The sequence below is a fragment of the Oncorhynchus masou genome, chromosome 10 (assembly GCF_036934945.1).
Source record: "Oncorhynchus masou masou isolate Uvic2021 chromosome 10, UVic_Omas_1.1, whole genome shotgun sequence".
NCBI lineage: Eukaryota > Metazoa > Chordata > Actinopteri > Salmoniformes > Salmonidae > Oncorhynchus > Oncorhynchus masou.
The window spans coordinates 8,155,001-8,171,379 of NC_088221.1; the positions used below are offsets into that span (position 1 = coordinate 8,155,001).

The following is a 16,379-nucleotide window of genomic DNA, read 5'->3' on the forward strand; positions in this document are numbered from 1 at the left end:
TACACTTCTGACCCACTGGGAATGTGATGTAATAAATAATAGCTGAAATAAATAATCTCTACTATTATTCTGACATTTCACATTCTTACAATAATGTGGTGATCCTAACTGGCCTAAAACAGGGATTTTTTTAACTGAGATTAAATGTCAGGTATTGTGAAACTGAGTTCAAATGTATTTGTATGTAAACTTCCGACTTCAACTGTACATTGGATTTGCTTACCAAGACAACCTTATGTTCCCGAATGTCCTAATTACAGTTTTTATGCAGAAATCGCTCCAACATTTCCTGGTTGTTAAAATTCTAATAGTTTGCCTTTCAGTTGTGACAAAATAAGATTCTACAATGATTCTCTACAATATAATCTAAATCACTTTGAAATATATTTTCAATAAGCAAAAATATTGTATTTTCAGCATTTTGACGCTGGTGTACAAAACCAAAAGTAGAAGATGCAAATAACAAACTTAAGCATGGGAAACATAGTAATAGCGCACATTAAACAGATCTACCGCTTCTTAGTCTTGCTTTCATTGAGTGACAGATCTGTAACTCATTTATGTCATTATGACCGGGTTGCCCAAAAAGTTACATTGCAGCAGAGCTTCAAGATTTAAAAATAGTAATGGGCTAATATTGTGTCTCAGCTGTAAGAGCTGCCAAAGGTGATTTTAACATGTATTGTCAGGTGGTTGAATACATATCTAAAAGATTTTTTTTCTTTTTCGATTAATTACAAAAAAAGTTAGAATTTTTTCTTCCTCTTTGACAGAGTAGTTTGTCGATCGGTGACACAAATGACAATCCATTTCATTCCCTCTTTGTAACAACAAAATATGGAAAAGGTGGTGTGAATACTTTCTAAAGGCACTCTAGTAGTACAAGTAACTGCCAAAATAAAGGAAACACCAACATAGCATCTTTGGGCCGTTGGGCCACCAGAACAGCTTCAATGCGCCTTGGCATAGAAGTGTCTGAAACTTTATTGGAGGGGTGGACACCGTTCTTTCATGAGAAAATCCTGGCGTCGCCTCTTCACTGTTGACGTTGAGACTGGTGTTTTTGCAGGTACTATTTAATGAAGCTGCCAGTTGAGGACTTGTGAGGCGTCTGTTTCTCAAGCAAGACATTTATGTACTTGTCCTATTGCTCAGTTGTGCACCGGGGCCTCCCACTCTTTTCTGGTGGGTCTAATCATGGACACTGATTGGTTAAAACCACATTGCAGCCTGTGTCTATTCCACAAGTTACCACTGGCTGCAGAACAAAAAAACTGAACGACTGGGTCACGTCTCTGGCAACCAATAGAACAAACAACCAGCTGGCTTGGGTAGAAACCCTAGATTTGTGTCGGGACTATCTTGTGGAAGGATGACATAGTTTGAATAAATATTTAATGAAAATGTCAATTATTTTAGTGTGTTTGTAACCCAGTTTCTCAGGAATTGTCACTTAAGTGTGGGTGAATTGCTATACTTGAGCTAGCAAACAAGTCTGTCTTTCTATTAATGTGTCTATTCTTTCTTCCTTCAGGGAACCTTCTGTCGTAGGAAGAAGAGGGGTGAGGAGGCCAAGATTGGCAGGAAGCTGTCTGATCACAAGCTGAATCGACACTCGGACGCAGAGTGGCTTCACCTCAAGCCTCTCACAGAGGGTGAGAGGGTGTCCTGTCCTAAAGTGAACTCTAACACAAGTAGGATTGTTACCACACTTAAAATGCACCTGAGTGGAAGATTTGTGTGAGACGTGTGTAGCTTGGAATTTGTGTAGGAGGATGATTATACTATGCATGACAAAAGTACCAGGTGTGTTTTTACTTTTTTAGATCTCTCTCTCTCTCTCTCTCTCTCTCTCTCTCTCTCTCTCTCTCTCTCTCTCTCTCTCTCTCTCTCTCTCTCTCTCTCTCTCTCTCTCTCTCTCTCTCTCTCTCTCTCTCTCTCTCTCTCTCTCTCTCTCTCTCTCTCTCTCTCTCTCTCTCTCTCTCTCTCTCTCTCTCTCTCTCTCTCTCTCTCTCTCTCTCTCTCTCTCTCTCTCTCTCTCTCTCTCTGAACTTGGCATTTAGTAACAGCTTTCTACTCCTTTCCCCCTCAAGGTCTGGACAGCACGGCCATCTCCTGCGACAACGGCCACAATGACACCCAGCTAACAGAGCTGCAGCCACCTGACTCGCCCAGCAACAAGACGCCACTGGCCCCTGCAGACTTGCTTACCAAGGAGAATGGCCGTCGGCCCAAGAAACACGGGCACAACCACGGCGGGCATTCTCACGGAGGTGGGCATGGTCACTCACATGGCGGGAACTGCCACTCGGACCAGGAGATGAAGGACGCGGGCATCGCCAGCATCGCCTGGATGGTCATCATGGGTGATGGCATGCACAACTTCAGCGACGGCCTGGCCATAGGTGAGCAGTAAGCCACCACGTTGTAAAATATTTTGTTGTCTGTTACTTATCTGGCTAGGTAAAAGGTTGAATTAATAAAGATTAGACTGTATTATACTGTTCTGTAACATAATTAAGTCTGTCAATGTTCTTGTTGTTGAATGTTTCTTTGACAGGTGCTGCCTTCAGTGCAAATATTACCGGTGGCATCAGTACATCTGTTGCAGTGTTCTGCCATGAATTGCCTCACGAACTGGGTAAGTGCACCATTCTCGGTCCGAGAAGCTCTTCAGAGCCATCAATCGTCAAACATCCACTATTTTGCCAAAACTCATTTCACAATTGACTCAAAAAGCTTGGATAATTATCCCATCCCCAAGGACAATGTGTTGGGCATTGGAGAGAATGCACAGTGCCTACTATCTGTTGATCAGGGCTAGGGTCTGTTTCAGTCGATTGTAGCCTAAATAAAGGAAATATTTAATTTATTTTTTATTGAACCTAATTGACCCATTAAATAAGACTAATTGACATGTCAAATAAGCTTATTTAAAAAAAAAATGTTTAAGCTTTTTTTGAAGCAGTAAGTCCCATTGAGACCGGGGTCTCTTTGCGAGGGAGCCCTTCATGACAAGACCGGCAGCAATTACACATTAAACTTTCAATCAAGGCAGGAGCATATGAAACAGACTATTTTTACACGGTTAACACCTCTGTTACAGTGTAGACCTTGTGATTTAACTTTTTATGCAATTTGCTCTGGATAAGAGCGTCTGCTAAATGACGTAAATGTAAATGTTATTGAATTGCAGCCACACACATGCCTCAAGGCTGCTCATTGACATTCATGACACTCCAAACCATTCACAAACTCTGCTATTCATTGAGGTAGAGATGACTGACAGATTCACTGTTGATCCACTAGTCATCAAGATTCTTTGTGGCACAAAAGGTGTGATGAATGAGGAACCCCCACTGACAATAAAACATTGATTCAACCTCTAAAAGTACTTTGGCCTCTGCCATGGCTTGTGCTGTGCCCATGCAGCAGGGCTTTTTGTTTTTGTGTGTCTGTTTGTAGCAAGCAGAGTGAATAGGCTGATCGACAGTGTCTCTGCACTCTAATGATGGCTGCTGCCGTAGACATGACGTCTGAGTGTGGGTCTCTAGTTTGAGTGATGTATAGACCAGACTAAAGCAGAAATGAACACTATTCATTTGTCTACATGCTCCCCCTCATGTTGTTGTTAACTAAGTGTCTTGCTGTTTCGGTTGGCTGACTGTTTCAAATATTACTTGATGAACCACAATGTGTTTAAGGAGAATAGAATAAATGAATGGATAATGTTGCCATTCTGTTAGCAATGCAACTCCACTCAATGGTTAACAATTGTTAGTCACACATTTTATAGTATACTGTAGAAACTATCATAACTGTTGATGATTAAGAGAAAAAGCATCTAGAGTTGTAGGAGAGAAGAATGTACCTATTTGAAAGCTATGAAAAAAAGTGTAAAAGTAGCTCATGCTGGAAAGCTAAGAGACCCCTGGTCTGGGGCATCTATGGGTAAAATAGTTTAGCATTGTATGCTCCTTTTTAAGGTGTATTGCAGCAGATTTTTATAGCTCCTACTATAACATGAGTAGGCCTAAGATGCATTGTGTTCAATGTATTTCCATTCTTCATTGACTGGCTCCAACCCTAAGGGAGCATCTGCTTGCCACCCCCTCACTCCACCCCACGCTATCAACACTCGGACCAGTCATCTCCTCCTAAAAAAATGGCGCCAGCGCATTTGCAAAGTGAGCCTCTCCTCTCCCGTCGCTCCAAAGACAAATGCCTCCTCCAGGCTCTTTTACACCCCGCCGAGAAGTTCATTGGCAGTGATGGGTGTGTTAATTGCACGCAGCAACACTGTCAAGATGGGCAGCTTTGTGTGCGTGACGACAGATCAGAACCGACCGAAACATGGTCCTCAGTAAACACCAGAGGAAGCAAAGTGGAGACTGGATAGTGGTAATGGTGTGAGACCACGGCTCGGCGCTCTCTTTTATTTGATTGATGAATACGAGGAGACCGGAGTGATAATATATTCATTGTGGTAATTAGCCGGGAAAAGGGAACACTCAGTATGGCGTGGAGTAAATGTAGGTCAGCGTCTATTCATTTCTCACTGAATCGAGGGCTTTTCCGCTGAGAGTTGGGCTTTCTTCCCACAGCTGCGCTGGCAGTGAGTGAGGAGGATGGTGTATGTGCATATGTTATCCTAGGTGATCTCAACATTCACATTGATTCAACAAAATGTTACTCTGTTACGGATTCCTGAACATGCTTGACTGTCTCAACCTGGTACAGCATGTCGATGTCTCCACACAATCGTGGGCATACACTAGTCCTCATCATTGAAGAAGTCCCTGCCTCAGACCTGGATGAACATGAGCTAGGTGTATCTGACCATAGGGCCATGACAATGTCTGTGAGTACTCCTGCAGGTGAGCGTCGCCCGACGCTCACTATTAAATTCAGATAAGTCACTTGACACATCCCTCTTCCAGGAATCTGTTCATCCTACCCTACAAGCTGACTTTAAGTCCACCCCTGACGAAAGGGTCGACCTATATAATATCACCCTAAGCAACATCTTAAACAGCCTTGCCCCTGAAACACGTCAAATATCCTTCCAACTATCAAATCACATTTTATTTGTCACGTGCGCAAAATACAACCGGTGTAGACCTTAGTGAAATGCTTACTTACAAGCCCTTAACCAACAATACTTTAAGAAGTTAAGAAAAAATGAGTGGTAAGTTAAAAAAAAATAGAAAATAAAAAAGTCACAAATAATTGAACAGCAGCAGTAAAATAACAATAGTGAGGCTTTATACAGGGGGTACCGGTACAGCGACAATGTGTGGGGGGCACCTGTTAGTCGAAGTAATTGAGGTAATATATACATGTAGGTAGAGTTATTAAAGTGACTATGCATAGATAATAAACAGAGTAGCAGCATAAAAGGAGGGGTCTGAGTTGCCCTCTTTTAGCTGTTCAGTAGTCTTATGGGCTGGGGGTAGAAGCTGTTAAGATGCCTATTGGAACTTGACTTGGCACTCTGGAACCGCTTGCCGTGCGGTAGCAGAGAGAAGAGTCTATAACTAGGGTGGCTGGAGTCTTTGACTATTTGTAGGGCCATCCTCTGACACTGCCTTGTGTAGAGGTCCTAGATGGCAGGAAGCTTGGCCCCAGTGACGTACTGAGTGCAATAAAGATTGTATCTGTGGATCTGTTGGGGTGAAATGCAAACTGAAGTGGGCACAGGGACTATGGTACTCTGCTTGAAACATGTTTATTACAGACTGTCAGGGACAGGTTGAAAATGTCAGTGAAGACGCTTGCCAGTTGGTCAGCGCATGCTCAGAGTACACGTCCTTGTAATCCATCTGGCTCTGCCGCCTTGTGAATGTTGACCTGTCTAAAGGTCTTACTCACATCGGCTATGGAGAGCGTGATCTCAGTCACCCGAACACCTGATGCTCATATGCATGTTTCAGTGTTACTTGCCTCGAAGCGAGCACCGAAGTAATTTAGCTCTTCTGGTAGGCTCGTGTCACTGGGCAGCTCGCGGCTTCGCTTTGTAGTCTCTAATAGTTTGCAAGTCCTGCCACATCCGACAAGCGTCAGAGCCGGTGTAGTACAATTCAAACTTAATCCTGTATTGATTTTTTTATATTTTTTGCCTGTTTGATGGTTCGTCGGAGGGCATAGCGGGATTTCTTATTAGCTTCCGGGTTAGAATCCCGCTCCTTGAAAGCGCCAGCTTTACCCTTTAGCTAAATGCGGATGTTGCCTGTAATGCTGTAGGGACGACATCAGCGCTTATTGATGAAGCCAATGACTGTGGTGTACTCCTCAATGCCATCGGAAGAATCCCAGAACATATTCCAGTGTGCGCTAGCAAAACAGTCCTGTAGCTTAGCATCTGCTTCACCTGACCACTTATTGATCGAGTCACGTGTGCTTCCTGTTTTAGTTTTTGCTTGTCAGCCGGAATCAGGAGGATAGAGTAATGGTCAGATGTGAAGCTCCTTTTGGTCACAAGACACTGTGGCAGAAACATTATGTACAAAATAAGTTACAAATAATGAGAAAACACACACGAGCACAATTGGTTCAGAGATCGTAAAACGGCAGCCATCTCCGGCGTCCTCCCCATGGTTCACAGAAATTATAAAGACCCATGTTAGCAGTTGAGTGTCTGGAGAAGTACTGTCCACCTACTGGCCTATAAAGACAACCAGGCTTGCTATTTAAAAGCACTTAAAGCAGCCCGATCCACCTTCTACTCTGCCATGATGGACAACGACAGAGGAAATCCCAGGATCTTGTTTTCCACCATCAGTCGCCTCCTCCACCTATAGACTTTTGCACTCCCACAGCAACTCTCGAACAATGCAAGCGATTATCTGAGTTCTTCAAGGCTAAAATCAACACCATCCGAAAGGATATTGTATCCACCCCACCCCCCTTTAAACCTGTTAAGGCTAGGCCCAATACTGCCCCCTTTGGAGGGATTGTGTGCCCATAGTAAACTGAAAAAAAAAACTGTCAAATTGGTAATATATGCATATAATAATTATGACTTTGCTCTGGTTTCACCTGCTGCTGTTTTAGAAATCCTCAAATAATGTATACTACCAGTGACCCCTAAACCCTATTCCAACTTGGTTGGTCTCATCCAATTTGTAGCCAACCTGTTCAAGTCCCTCCACATTGGGCAGGTGCCATCACTGTTGAAAATTGTTAGTCACCCCTTTGCTCAAAACATCCCTTGACCAAATCCTCATCTCAAACTACAAGCCTATTTCCAACTACCCATTTTTACTTAAAGTCCTGGAGAAAGTAGTGCAACTCTGTTTCACTCACAATTCTGTGCTAACTAACTTTGAGGCTCTCCAGTCTGGCTTTAGGGCCATGCACAGTACTGAGACATCCCTGGTGAAGTTTGTAAATGACATGTTCATGGCTGCAGATACAGGATTCCCCACCATTTTGATTCTTCTGGACCTCTGCTGCTTTTGACACAGTAAATCACACCATTCTACTGCAGTGCCTCCGAGAGCACACTGCCATCTGTGGGACTGCCCTTAACTGGTTCTCATCCGACCTCCAACCGCAAGCAATTTTAATCCACCATAAACTGCTCTCTCCCACAAGGATCTGTGTTAGTACCTATCCTCTTCCCGCTTTACATACTCCCACTTGACCAGATCTTCAGACAGCAATTCCATTGCTATGCAGACACAGTTGCTCTGTCAACATTGTCCAACTGGATGCAGAACAACTCAAGTGGCAAGACCGAGGCAATGCACATATAGGCACCCCCCACAAGATCACCAACTCCTGCAACGTCCACCCTGTTATAGATGGCTACATCATCCCTCAGTCATCACTAATTTGGGTGTGAAATTCGACCCTGCCCTCTTTCAATGCCCACATTAGTTACGTCTGTAAAGGAACACCTCCCACCTAAGACCCTCCACAAATATTGATGCAGAAAATCGAATCCATGCATTTATGTTCTCCAGAATAGATTAAGAAAACGCAGTACTTGAGGGGGCTGCAAATTCAATTCATAAACAACAGCTCTTCCAACAGAGTGCCGCAAGGATTCTGAAACAGTCGGCCCACATCAGCCCTATCCTTACTAATCTCCATTGGCTACCTGTTCCTCAAAGATTTGACTATAATGATCAGCCTTGTCGACAAAGCCTGCATGGCATCGGACCGGTCTACCTGTCAGACCTACTCTCTCCCTATTAACCCCCACACACCCTACGACAAGCTACGTTCAAGCCATATATACAGTGCCTTCATAAAGTATTCGTACCCCTTGACTTATACACATTTTGTTACACCCTGAATTCAAAATGGGTGAGAAAAATATTAAATCCATCTACACACAGTGCCCCATAATGACAAAGTGGAAACATGTTTTTAGAAATTGTAACTAATTTATTTGAAAATTAAATCCAGAAATATCTCATTGACATAAGTATACACACCTTGTCAATACATGTTAGAATCACCTTTGGCAGTGATTACAGCTGTAAGTCTCAAAGCGCTTTGTACACCAGGATTGTACAATATTTGCACATTCTTTAAAATTCTTCAAGCTCTAGTTGGTAATTGATCATTGCTAGACAGCCATTTTTAAAGTCTTGCCATAGATTTAAGACGATTTACAGTGGGGCAAAGTATTTAGTCAGCCACCAATTGTGCAAGTTCTCCCACTTAAATGATGAGAGGCCTGTAATTTATCATAGGTACACTTCAACTATGACAGACAAAATATAACTTTTTGGTAAACTCAACTTGTTGTGTTTGGAGCACAAAGAATGCTGAGTTGCATCCAAAGAACACCATACCTACTGTGAAGCATGGGGGTGGAAACATCATGCTTTGGGGCTGTTTTTCTGCAAAGGGACCAGGACGACTGATCCGTGTAAAGGAAAGAATGAATGGGGCCATGTATCGTGATATTTTGAGTGAAAACCTCCTTCCATCAGCAAGGGCATTGAAGATGAAACGTGGCTGGGTCTTTCAGCATGACAATGATCCGAAACACACCGCCCGGGCAACGAAGGAGTGGCTTCGTAAGAAGCATTTCAAGGTCCTGGAGTGGCCTAGCCAGTCTCCAGATCTCAACCCCATAGAAAATCTTTGGGGGGGGGGGGAGTTGAAATCCGTGTCGCCCAGCAACAGCCCCAAAACATCACTGCTCTAGAGGAGATCTGCATGGAGGAATGGGCCAAAATACCAGCAACAGTGTGTGAAGACTTACAGAACACGTTTGACCTCTCATTGCCAACAAAGGGTATATAAAAGTATTGAGAAACTTTTGTTATTGACCAAATACTTATTTTCCACCATAATTTGCAAATAAATTCATTACAAATCCTACAGGGATTTTCTGGATTTTTTTTCTTCTCATTTTGTCTGTCATAGTTGAAGTGTACCTATGATAAATTACAGGGCTCATCTTTTTAAGTGGGAGAACTTGCACAACTGGTGGCTGACAATACTTTTTTGCCCCACTAAGTCAAAACTGTAACTAGGCCACTCAGGAACATTCATGTCATCTTAGCAAGCAACTCCAGTGTATATTTGGCCTTGTGTTTTTAGGTTGTCTGTCTGAAAGGTGAAAAAGCTCTCTTCTGTTTATTTTTATCCGGGGGGGAAAAACTCTATAGTCCTTGCCAGTGACAAGCATACCCATAACATGATGCAGCCACCACTATGCTTGAAAATATGAAAGTAGTACTCAGTGATGTTGGATTTGCTCCGAACATAACGCTTTGTTTTGAGGGCATTAAGTACATTTTTTACAGTTTTACTATAGTGCCTTATTGCAAGCAGGATGCATGTTTTTTCATCTGTGCAGGATTCCTTCACAGCCATTAAACGCAGTAACTGTTTTAAAGTCACACTTGGCCTCATGGTGAAATCCCTGAGTGGTTTCCTTCCCAGCCGGCAACTGAGTTAAGGACGCCTGTATCTTTATAGTGACCATCTTTATAATACTTTCGGAAGGCACTGTTTGTGTGTGGCCTTATAAGCATTCTAGTACAGTTAAATAGTTAGCACACACACGGACGCTGCGGTCTATGGCACTACATTTCAGTGCAAGAGGCGTCACTACAGTCCCTGGTTCGAATCCATGCTGTATCACATCCGGCCGTGACTGGGAGTCCCATAGGGTGGAGCACATTTGGCCCAGCGTCGTCCGGGTTTGGCCGGGGTAGGCCTACACTGTAAATAAGAATGTGTTCTTAACTGATTTGCCTAGTTAAATTAAGGTTACACACACACACCACACTGACCAAAAAGTTATTTTGTTGGTATTTATTTATGTCCCCATTACCAGTAAAACATTTTTCACTTACTTGCTGTGCTTTTTCATTGTTCAGTCGTTTCCTTCTCAACCAGGATTTCTATGGAACTCCGTTTGTGTCTTTGCTATGTAACGACATTTGGGTCTTTGCGTATCAGAAAATATACTAACACTTTGACGTGTCATAACACCATTTGACGTGTCAAATATGCTTGTTGACCAATCAGGACCTGAATATGACTGTACGTCACATAATAATTTAACACGTTCATACATTTTTTACGTAGTTATTACACATTGAAAGTCACAGCTCTTCAGTAAGGTTATTCTTTTGCCAATGTTTGTCTATGGAGATTGCATTGCTGTCTGCTATATTTTATACACCCATCAGAAATAGCTGAATCCACTAATTTGAAGGGGTGTCCACATACATGTGTATAAATAGTGGTGATGCAGCCAGTTAAGATGCTGTATAAAGTTGAGGATCTGGGGTGCCAGGCCAAATCTTTTCAATCTCCTGATTGGGATGAGGCGCTATTACGCCTTCAAGACTGTTGGTGTGAGAGGACCATATTAAGTTCTTAGTGGTGGACACAGGAACATGAAGCTCTCGACCTGCTCCACTACAATGTGGATGTGGGCGTGCTCGCCCTTCCGTTTCCTGTAGGCCACGATCAGCTCCTGTTGTCTTGCAGACGTTGAGGGAGTGGTTCTTGTCCTGGCACCACACTGCCAGGTCTCTGACCTCCTTTCTGTAAGCTGTCTCATTGTCGTCAGTGATCAGACCCACCATCGTCTTGTCGTCAGCAAACTCGATGATCAGTAAGTAACACCATTTTGTGGGTATCGATGAGTATCAAATGGTTGCATACAGTTAGTGTGAGGTGAGTGACTGAGTGAATACTGTCACGTGTGTTGGCCAGCCCATGTAATTCTTACCCGGTCATCCTTGTGCTTTTCTGGCTCCAGGTGACTTTGCGGTGCTTCTGAAGGCTGGCATGTCTGTGAAACAGGCCATTGTGTATAACCTACTCTCTGCCCTCATGGCCTACGTGGGCATGATGATCGGCACAGCTGTGGGCCAGTACACACACAACGTCACCAGCTGGATCTTCGCCGTCACCGCTGGCATGTTCCTCTATGTGGCTCTGGTGGACATGGTGAGTTAGTTGTACAGTGAAACAATCTCAACCATTTCACAAAACCTGTTAACATGGGCAGTGCCATAGAAGGCTTTCGCCATTCTAAAGTAGTCAACAGGGTGGGACCTCATGGTTTAATTACAAAATTCCATACTGGTTAGCAGGAAGGATCAGCCAATTCATTATTTATGTCCTGAGCAAATTGCAGCACTCCAGGTGGCATGAAATGACCAACCCTTGGCTTTATGCCTTTTCAGACTAAACACATCCCAGCACAGTAGATGGTGGTAAGCACCTTTTCAGTTTGTTTACGGACCACCAATAAACTTGTAGAAGAAATTGACAACTACTGTAAAATAGTGACAGCCCTTGATGGTGCTTCCCACTCAGTCACAGAAGCAAAACTCGGGGGTGGGCTCTTTCCACCCCCTAATCCAGAGATTACCAAACTGGGGATTCTGATTTGAAAATGGGGTTGCAAGAAAAAAATATATACAATCTGTAGTCAACTGAATTTGCTGCTTAATCCATAGAACCACAGTTACGTGAAAGCTATTAGCGGTTGGGATAAACTGAGCGGTTACAGTTTTTTCTACAAATGTGGCTTTTCATTTGTTGGAGCTTTAACCTATTATGACCTGGTTCCTGAAAGTTAAGACTTAACAACACATACCGACTATGCTCACAAGCGCAGGACTTATTAGAACAGTGAACGAGACTAGGCATCAAATCAGAACAAAATGACTTTGGGTGGGATTTTCCAGAATTATTCCCTGATGTTTTAACTTCTCAATACCTCTCTGGTACATTTGTCACTTCAAACCATACTTCCTTCAGATTGAAGTTCTGTCTGACTGAAATTGTAATTGACCGTCATAGCCCCAAATGGAAAAGTAAACGCTGGCTGTTGATTACGTAACTATTTTGTCATGGTGCGGTCACAACTGTCTAAAATCAAAATGGCATCACGGGCATAAGGTTTGGTAACACCTCACCTAATGTCGAAGTCCAGTACAGTTGAATGGCCTCTATCGCCTCTAGTGTCTAACGTTAATACAGTGTAGTCCCCTCTTAATTTTCCTGTATTGTGTCTGACTACTTTGACCTCTTGCTCCCTCTCTAGTTACCAGAGATGCTCCATGGCGACAGCGAGGAACACAAGCGCTGTCAACTGGGCCACTTTGTCCTGCAGAACCTTGGCCTGCTCACCGGTTTCTCCATCATGCTGCTCATTGCCATCTTCGAAGACCAGATAGTTTTTGACTTTGGCTTCTAGCGGTGGAGGGTGGGGCCGGTTGGTACGAGGGAAGGCAAATGTGAGGTTGTCGGTACTTGTGCTTTTTGGCCTTTAAAATGTGCTTTGTTTGTTCTGTGGTGGTCCAGTGTCCTGCATGCATAGTGATCGAGCTCTCATTCATGCTCCCTGTGCCTCTCCATTCCGTAGCTCAAAGCAGTGGCTTATACATATCCCCCCCCATTCTGTTGCCTTTCTCTGTCCCATTGAGTTATTCATTTCAGCTCCTTGGTTCTATCCTATGCTCCTTCCCATGTAGCTTAGATGCTGTATTGAAGGTACACCAAGGTTACTCACCAACAAACACCTCTTTAGTTGATATTGATAAGGCCACATTCCTTTCGGAGACTAGCTTATGCAAGTAACACTTTGATTACTCTCCCCATTCCTCTGAAAACCATTATAGCAAATCAAAAGGAATGTCACATTCCAATTGGTCTAAATACATTTGTCGACAATAAGTTCACATATCGGCGGCTCTCCTCGGTATCAGCAGGTGTGCTCCACTACCTTTGTCCACTATCTGAGAGAGAAGCTCAGAGTTCCTCACCCGACTGTGTAAGATGGATAACCTCTTAACCTGGAGATTTCTCCAGACTGCTTCCCAACGGTGCAGGGCCCTCCCCTACAGAGAGGAAGCTGTCATGGCCCAGCAGCCCTCTGCTCATCCATCATAACCTTGTGCAGTGTGTCTTATGTCGTTCCCACTCCCTTTATCTGTTATCGACCCTGTGGCTTGTCCCATTATCCATGCCTAGTGCACCTGTGGTGCCTTCCCATTGCCCCCATCCATCGTAAACTTGTGAAATCTGTCCCGCTGTGTATCAACATTTATTGTCTAAAGCCATGGCTGTGCCAAGTCCATTGTGGTGGCTTTGCCAATGAACACACTGTAATAGAGTAGCTAGGAGCTAGCTAGTCCGTAGACTCGGAAGTGTTAAAGGAAAGTGGTGCTAAAGCCCAAATGTCCCCAGGCATTGCATGAGTCAACAGGTCTGTATTGAAGGTCTTCGCCCTGTTGCTCTGCAAAACAATTGAACCACAGCTTAGCTATGCATTTTGCCAAAAATGTGAACGCTACTACCCCAACCTTAAAAGAGCGATTGAGTGTCTAATTATAATGTCTCGGTGTTCATTTGCAGCAGTCTCCATATTTATATATTTTTTTGGGGTCTTGTTTTTATGGCTAATTTGAGAAGCGTTGTGGGTATTGAAGGTACCCATAATGCTACATAGAGCTACAAAAGAAAAACAACTTTAGGTACTCACTCGGATGTTGGCTCCAGTCAGTTTCATTTCATGTTAAATGTAGAATCGGCAACGCACAAAGTAAACAGAATATTAACTCAATTTCCACAACAACTAAGAGTGTTAAAGCACGGGCCTCAAGTTCTCCACTGTTTTGGTCCTGTAGCTACCACGTTATAGCGGTGTAAAGTGCACCCGAGCACATGATCAGATACTCTGTGTGACTATTGGAGAGCAGTCTTGCATCGCACTCATCTCAATATCTGCGGTACTGATTCATAGCGCTGAGTCGATCTCTAAAATGATATGGGGGGAAAAAAGTTGGATTACCTAGATATATATTAAGAACCAAGAAATATTGCCCAACTGCATTTGGAGGACTGATGAGTCTGTAAACAAACATTTTACATTTTACAAAATGAAACTGCATGCCCTAAATCCTATGTGAATTTAAGATAGTATTTTCTTCTGTCTAAGAAATAGTGTTACTTTGCGTTTACTCCATTATTGAGGGCACTAGCTTGTTTTTGTAGCCAAATACATGACCCATGCATTGTGTTGTGGTATTTTCTTATTTTTAAAATGGGTTACTGTAAGTCTTGATTACCCCCATCGCAATCGGGCAAAGTCAGAAGTCAATTAGATTGAGAGCGAGTAGTATATTAACTTTGTGCTTATTACATGGGGGTTACACTAGTTACCTTACCAAAAGACCCACGTTAAGACTGTTTTCAGCATCATATAAGCACAGGAACAGTTTAAATCTAAAGTGTCACTTGTATTGTTAAACCCTGAGACGTTTGGATACTGTGTGTATCATTCCTCCCAAACCAGTTTAAGAAGGTACTTGTATCAAATAATACATTTTCCTGTGTCATTTTGAAATTGTTCTCTGACAATCTGGAAAAGAACCTGCATGTCAATGGCCTTTTTATCACTGCTAAAAATATGCTTTGTCTATACATTTGAATATGTTCAAATTAGCACACTTTGCACTTGTAATTGATATTCGACTTGTAATCAAACCGTATAACTATAAGGTTATCAGATGTTCCTTTGATTAGTTTTTATCAATCATTAGTTGTATATTTTTGGTTAAATGGGTGTATGAGATAAAGACACCACGCCAACTGTGCCAAGTGGCCCATTTGGGTTTTCTTTACCATAATTCTGTGCTTGCCGTCGCCTCCTGACATTCCATTGGCTGTCTGCTGCTCGAGTGCTAAGCTAGCCAGCCTGGCTGCTTCACCTGCTGGATCACATTGAAATGTGCAACCTCCATTTATCCTGTCACTGTGTGACATCCATCGTCTTGTCTTATTGGCTGTGAATCATCGTCAATCACATTAAACTAATGTACTTGATTGGATCGAATCATGCATGAGGCATGAGTGAAATGGAACAGGAAAATGTTTTGGATGTAATTGTTTCTCTGCTTTTTGTATAGAAAAATGTAAATTAAAAAGACCAGTCAAATGTTGTTTTTTTAAAATGATCAACTGTAGCGATTAGGAATTCTTTGGGGCCTGCTGAGCCTATTGGTAGAGCTTTCGTGTTTTTAGAACATTAAAGTTTGATTTTCAGTCCAGTTTTTCAACATGAGAAAACAACAAATAGAAATATGGGCTGAATAGGTGCCTGCAATGTTGCTATATTCTTTTAACAATACATTTTTCATGCAATGGAGATGGTTTCAAGTGTATAGCCACCATTTAGATCACCATGCCCCAAGGAATATCAGAATCTCTTTACTGGACTAGGAGCAGCAAATACAAAATAATATGAAGGTCCATGGTTGTTTGGTTTTTAATTTGATACATTGTTTACAAACCTGGATATCTAAATGTAGGCATTGTATTTATCATCCTCGCTGATTGTCTGTGCATTCTCTGGAAAGGAAAATAAAGTTTGCAAAGAGCCCCTTGTGACTTTTTTGCAATAACCAGGAATTCTGGAATTTCTAAAAATGAAATTGCTTGATTTTAGAATAATATCTTCCTGAGACTAGTAGAACAGTCTTCAAGAGAACTTACAATGTCATTGTTGCTCAGTTGAACTTTCCTGTTCTTGTTCTAAGGGCAAGGGTGTGTTCAGTTCATTAAACGCTTTGCTATGTTGTGTGATCGTTTGTACTGAACAGCACAATACCCCAAACAAGTGTACATCGTTCTTCAACTGTCTTCAAGGTAGGTTTGCTCCTGTTGATGGTGTTATGAATCAACACTAGTTCAGGAGAGAGGACCCGGAGGACCATCAAACGGCTGCTATGAAACCCTTAACAAGGAGTTGCAGTCAGTTTTGGAATGGGTGGCCAGTCATAAACTGGCCCTGAACATCTAAAACAAAGACCATTGTATTTGGCACATCATTCCCTAAGTTCTACACCTCAGCCCGATCTGGTAATGAATGTTGTGGCTGTCGA

At 42.7% G+C, this 16,379-nt stretch overlaps 1 protein-coding gene across 4 annotated transcripts in view; it reads left to right on the forward strand.

The window, feature by feature from the left end:
* slc39a10 (solute carrier family 39 member 10) overlaps nt 1–15,906 on the forward strand; it is a 72,308-nt gene extending 56,402 nt beyond the window's left edge. For 3 of the 4 annotated variants that reach the window (XM_064975740.1, XM_064975741.1, XM_064975742.1), the window contains 5 exons: nt 1,535–1,694; nt 2,094–2,405; nt 2,561–2,641; nt 11,243–11,433; nt 12,539–15,906. In XM_064975740.1, coding sequence (XP_064831812.1) covers nt 1,535–1,694; nt 2,094–2,405; nt 2,561–2,641; nt 11,243–11,433; nt 12,539–12,691 — 897 coding nt within the window. In that variant the 3' untranslated portion in view covers nt 12,692–15,906. The remainder of the gene's footprint in view (nt 1–1,534; nt 1,695–2,093; nt 2,406–2,560; nt 2,642–11,242; nt 11,434–12,538) is intronic. The other variant, XM_064975744.1, reaches the window with a different exon arrangement.
* Nucleotides 15,907–16,379: the final 473 nt, after the last annotated feature.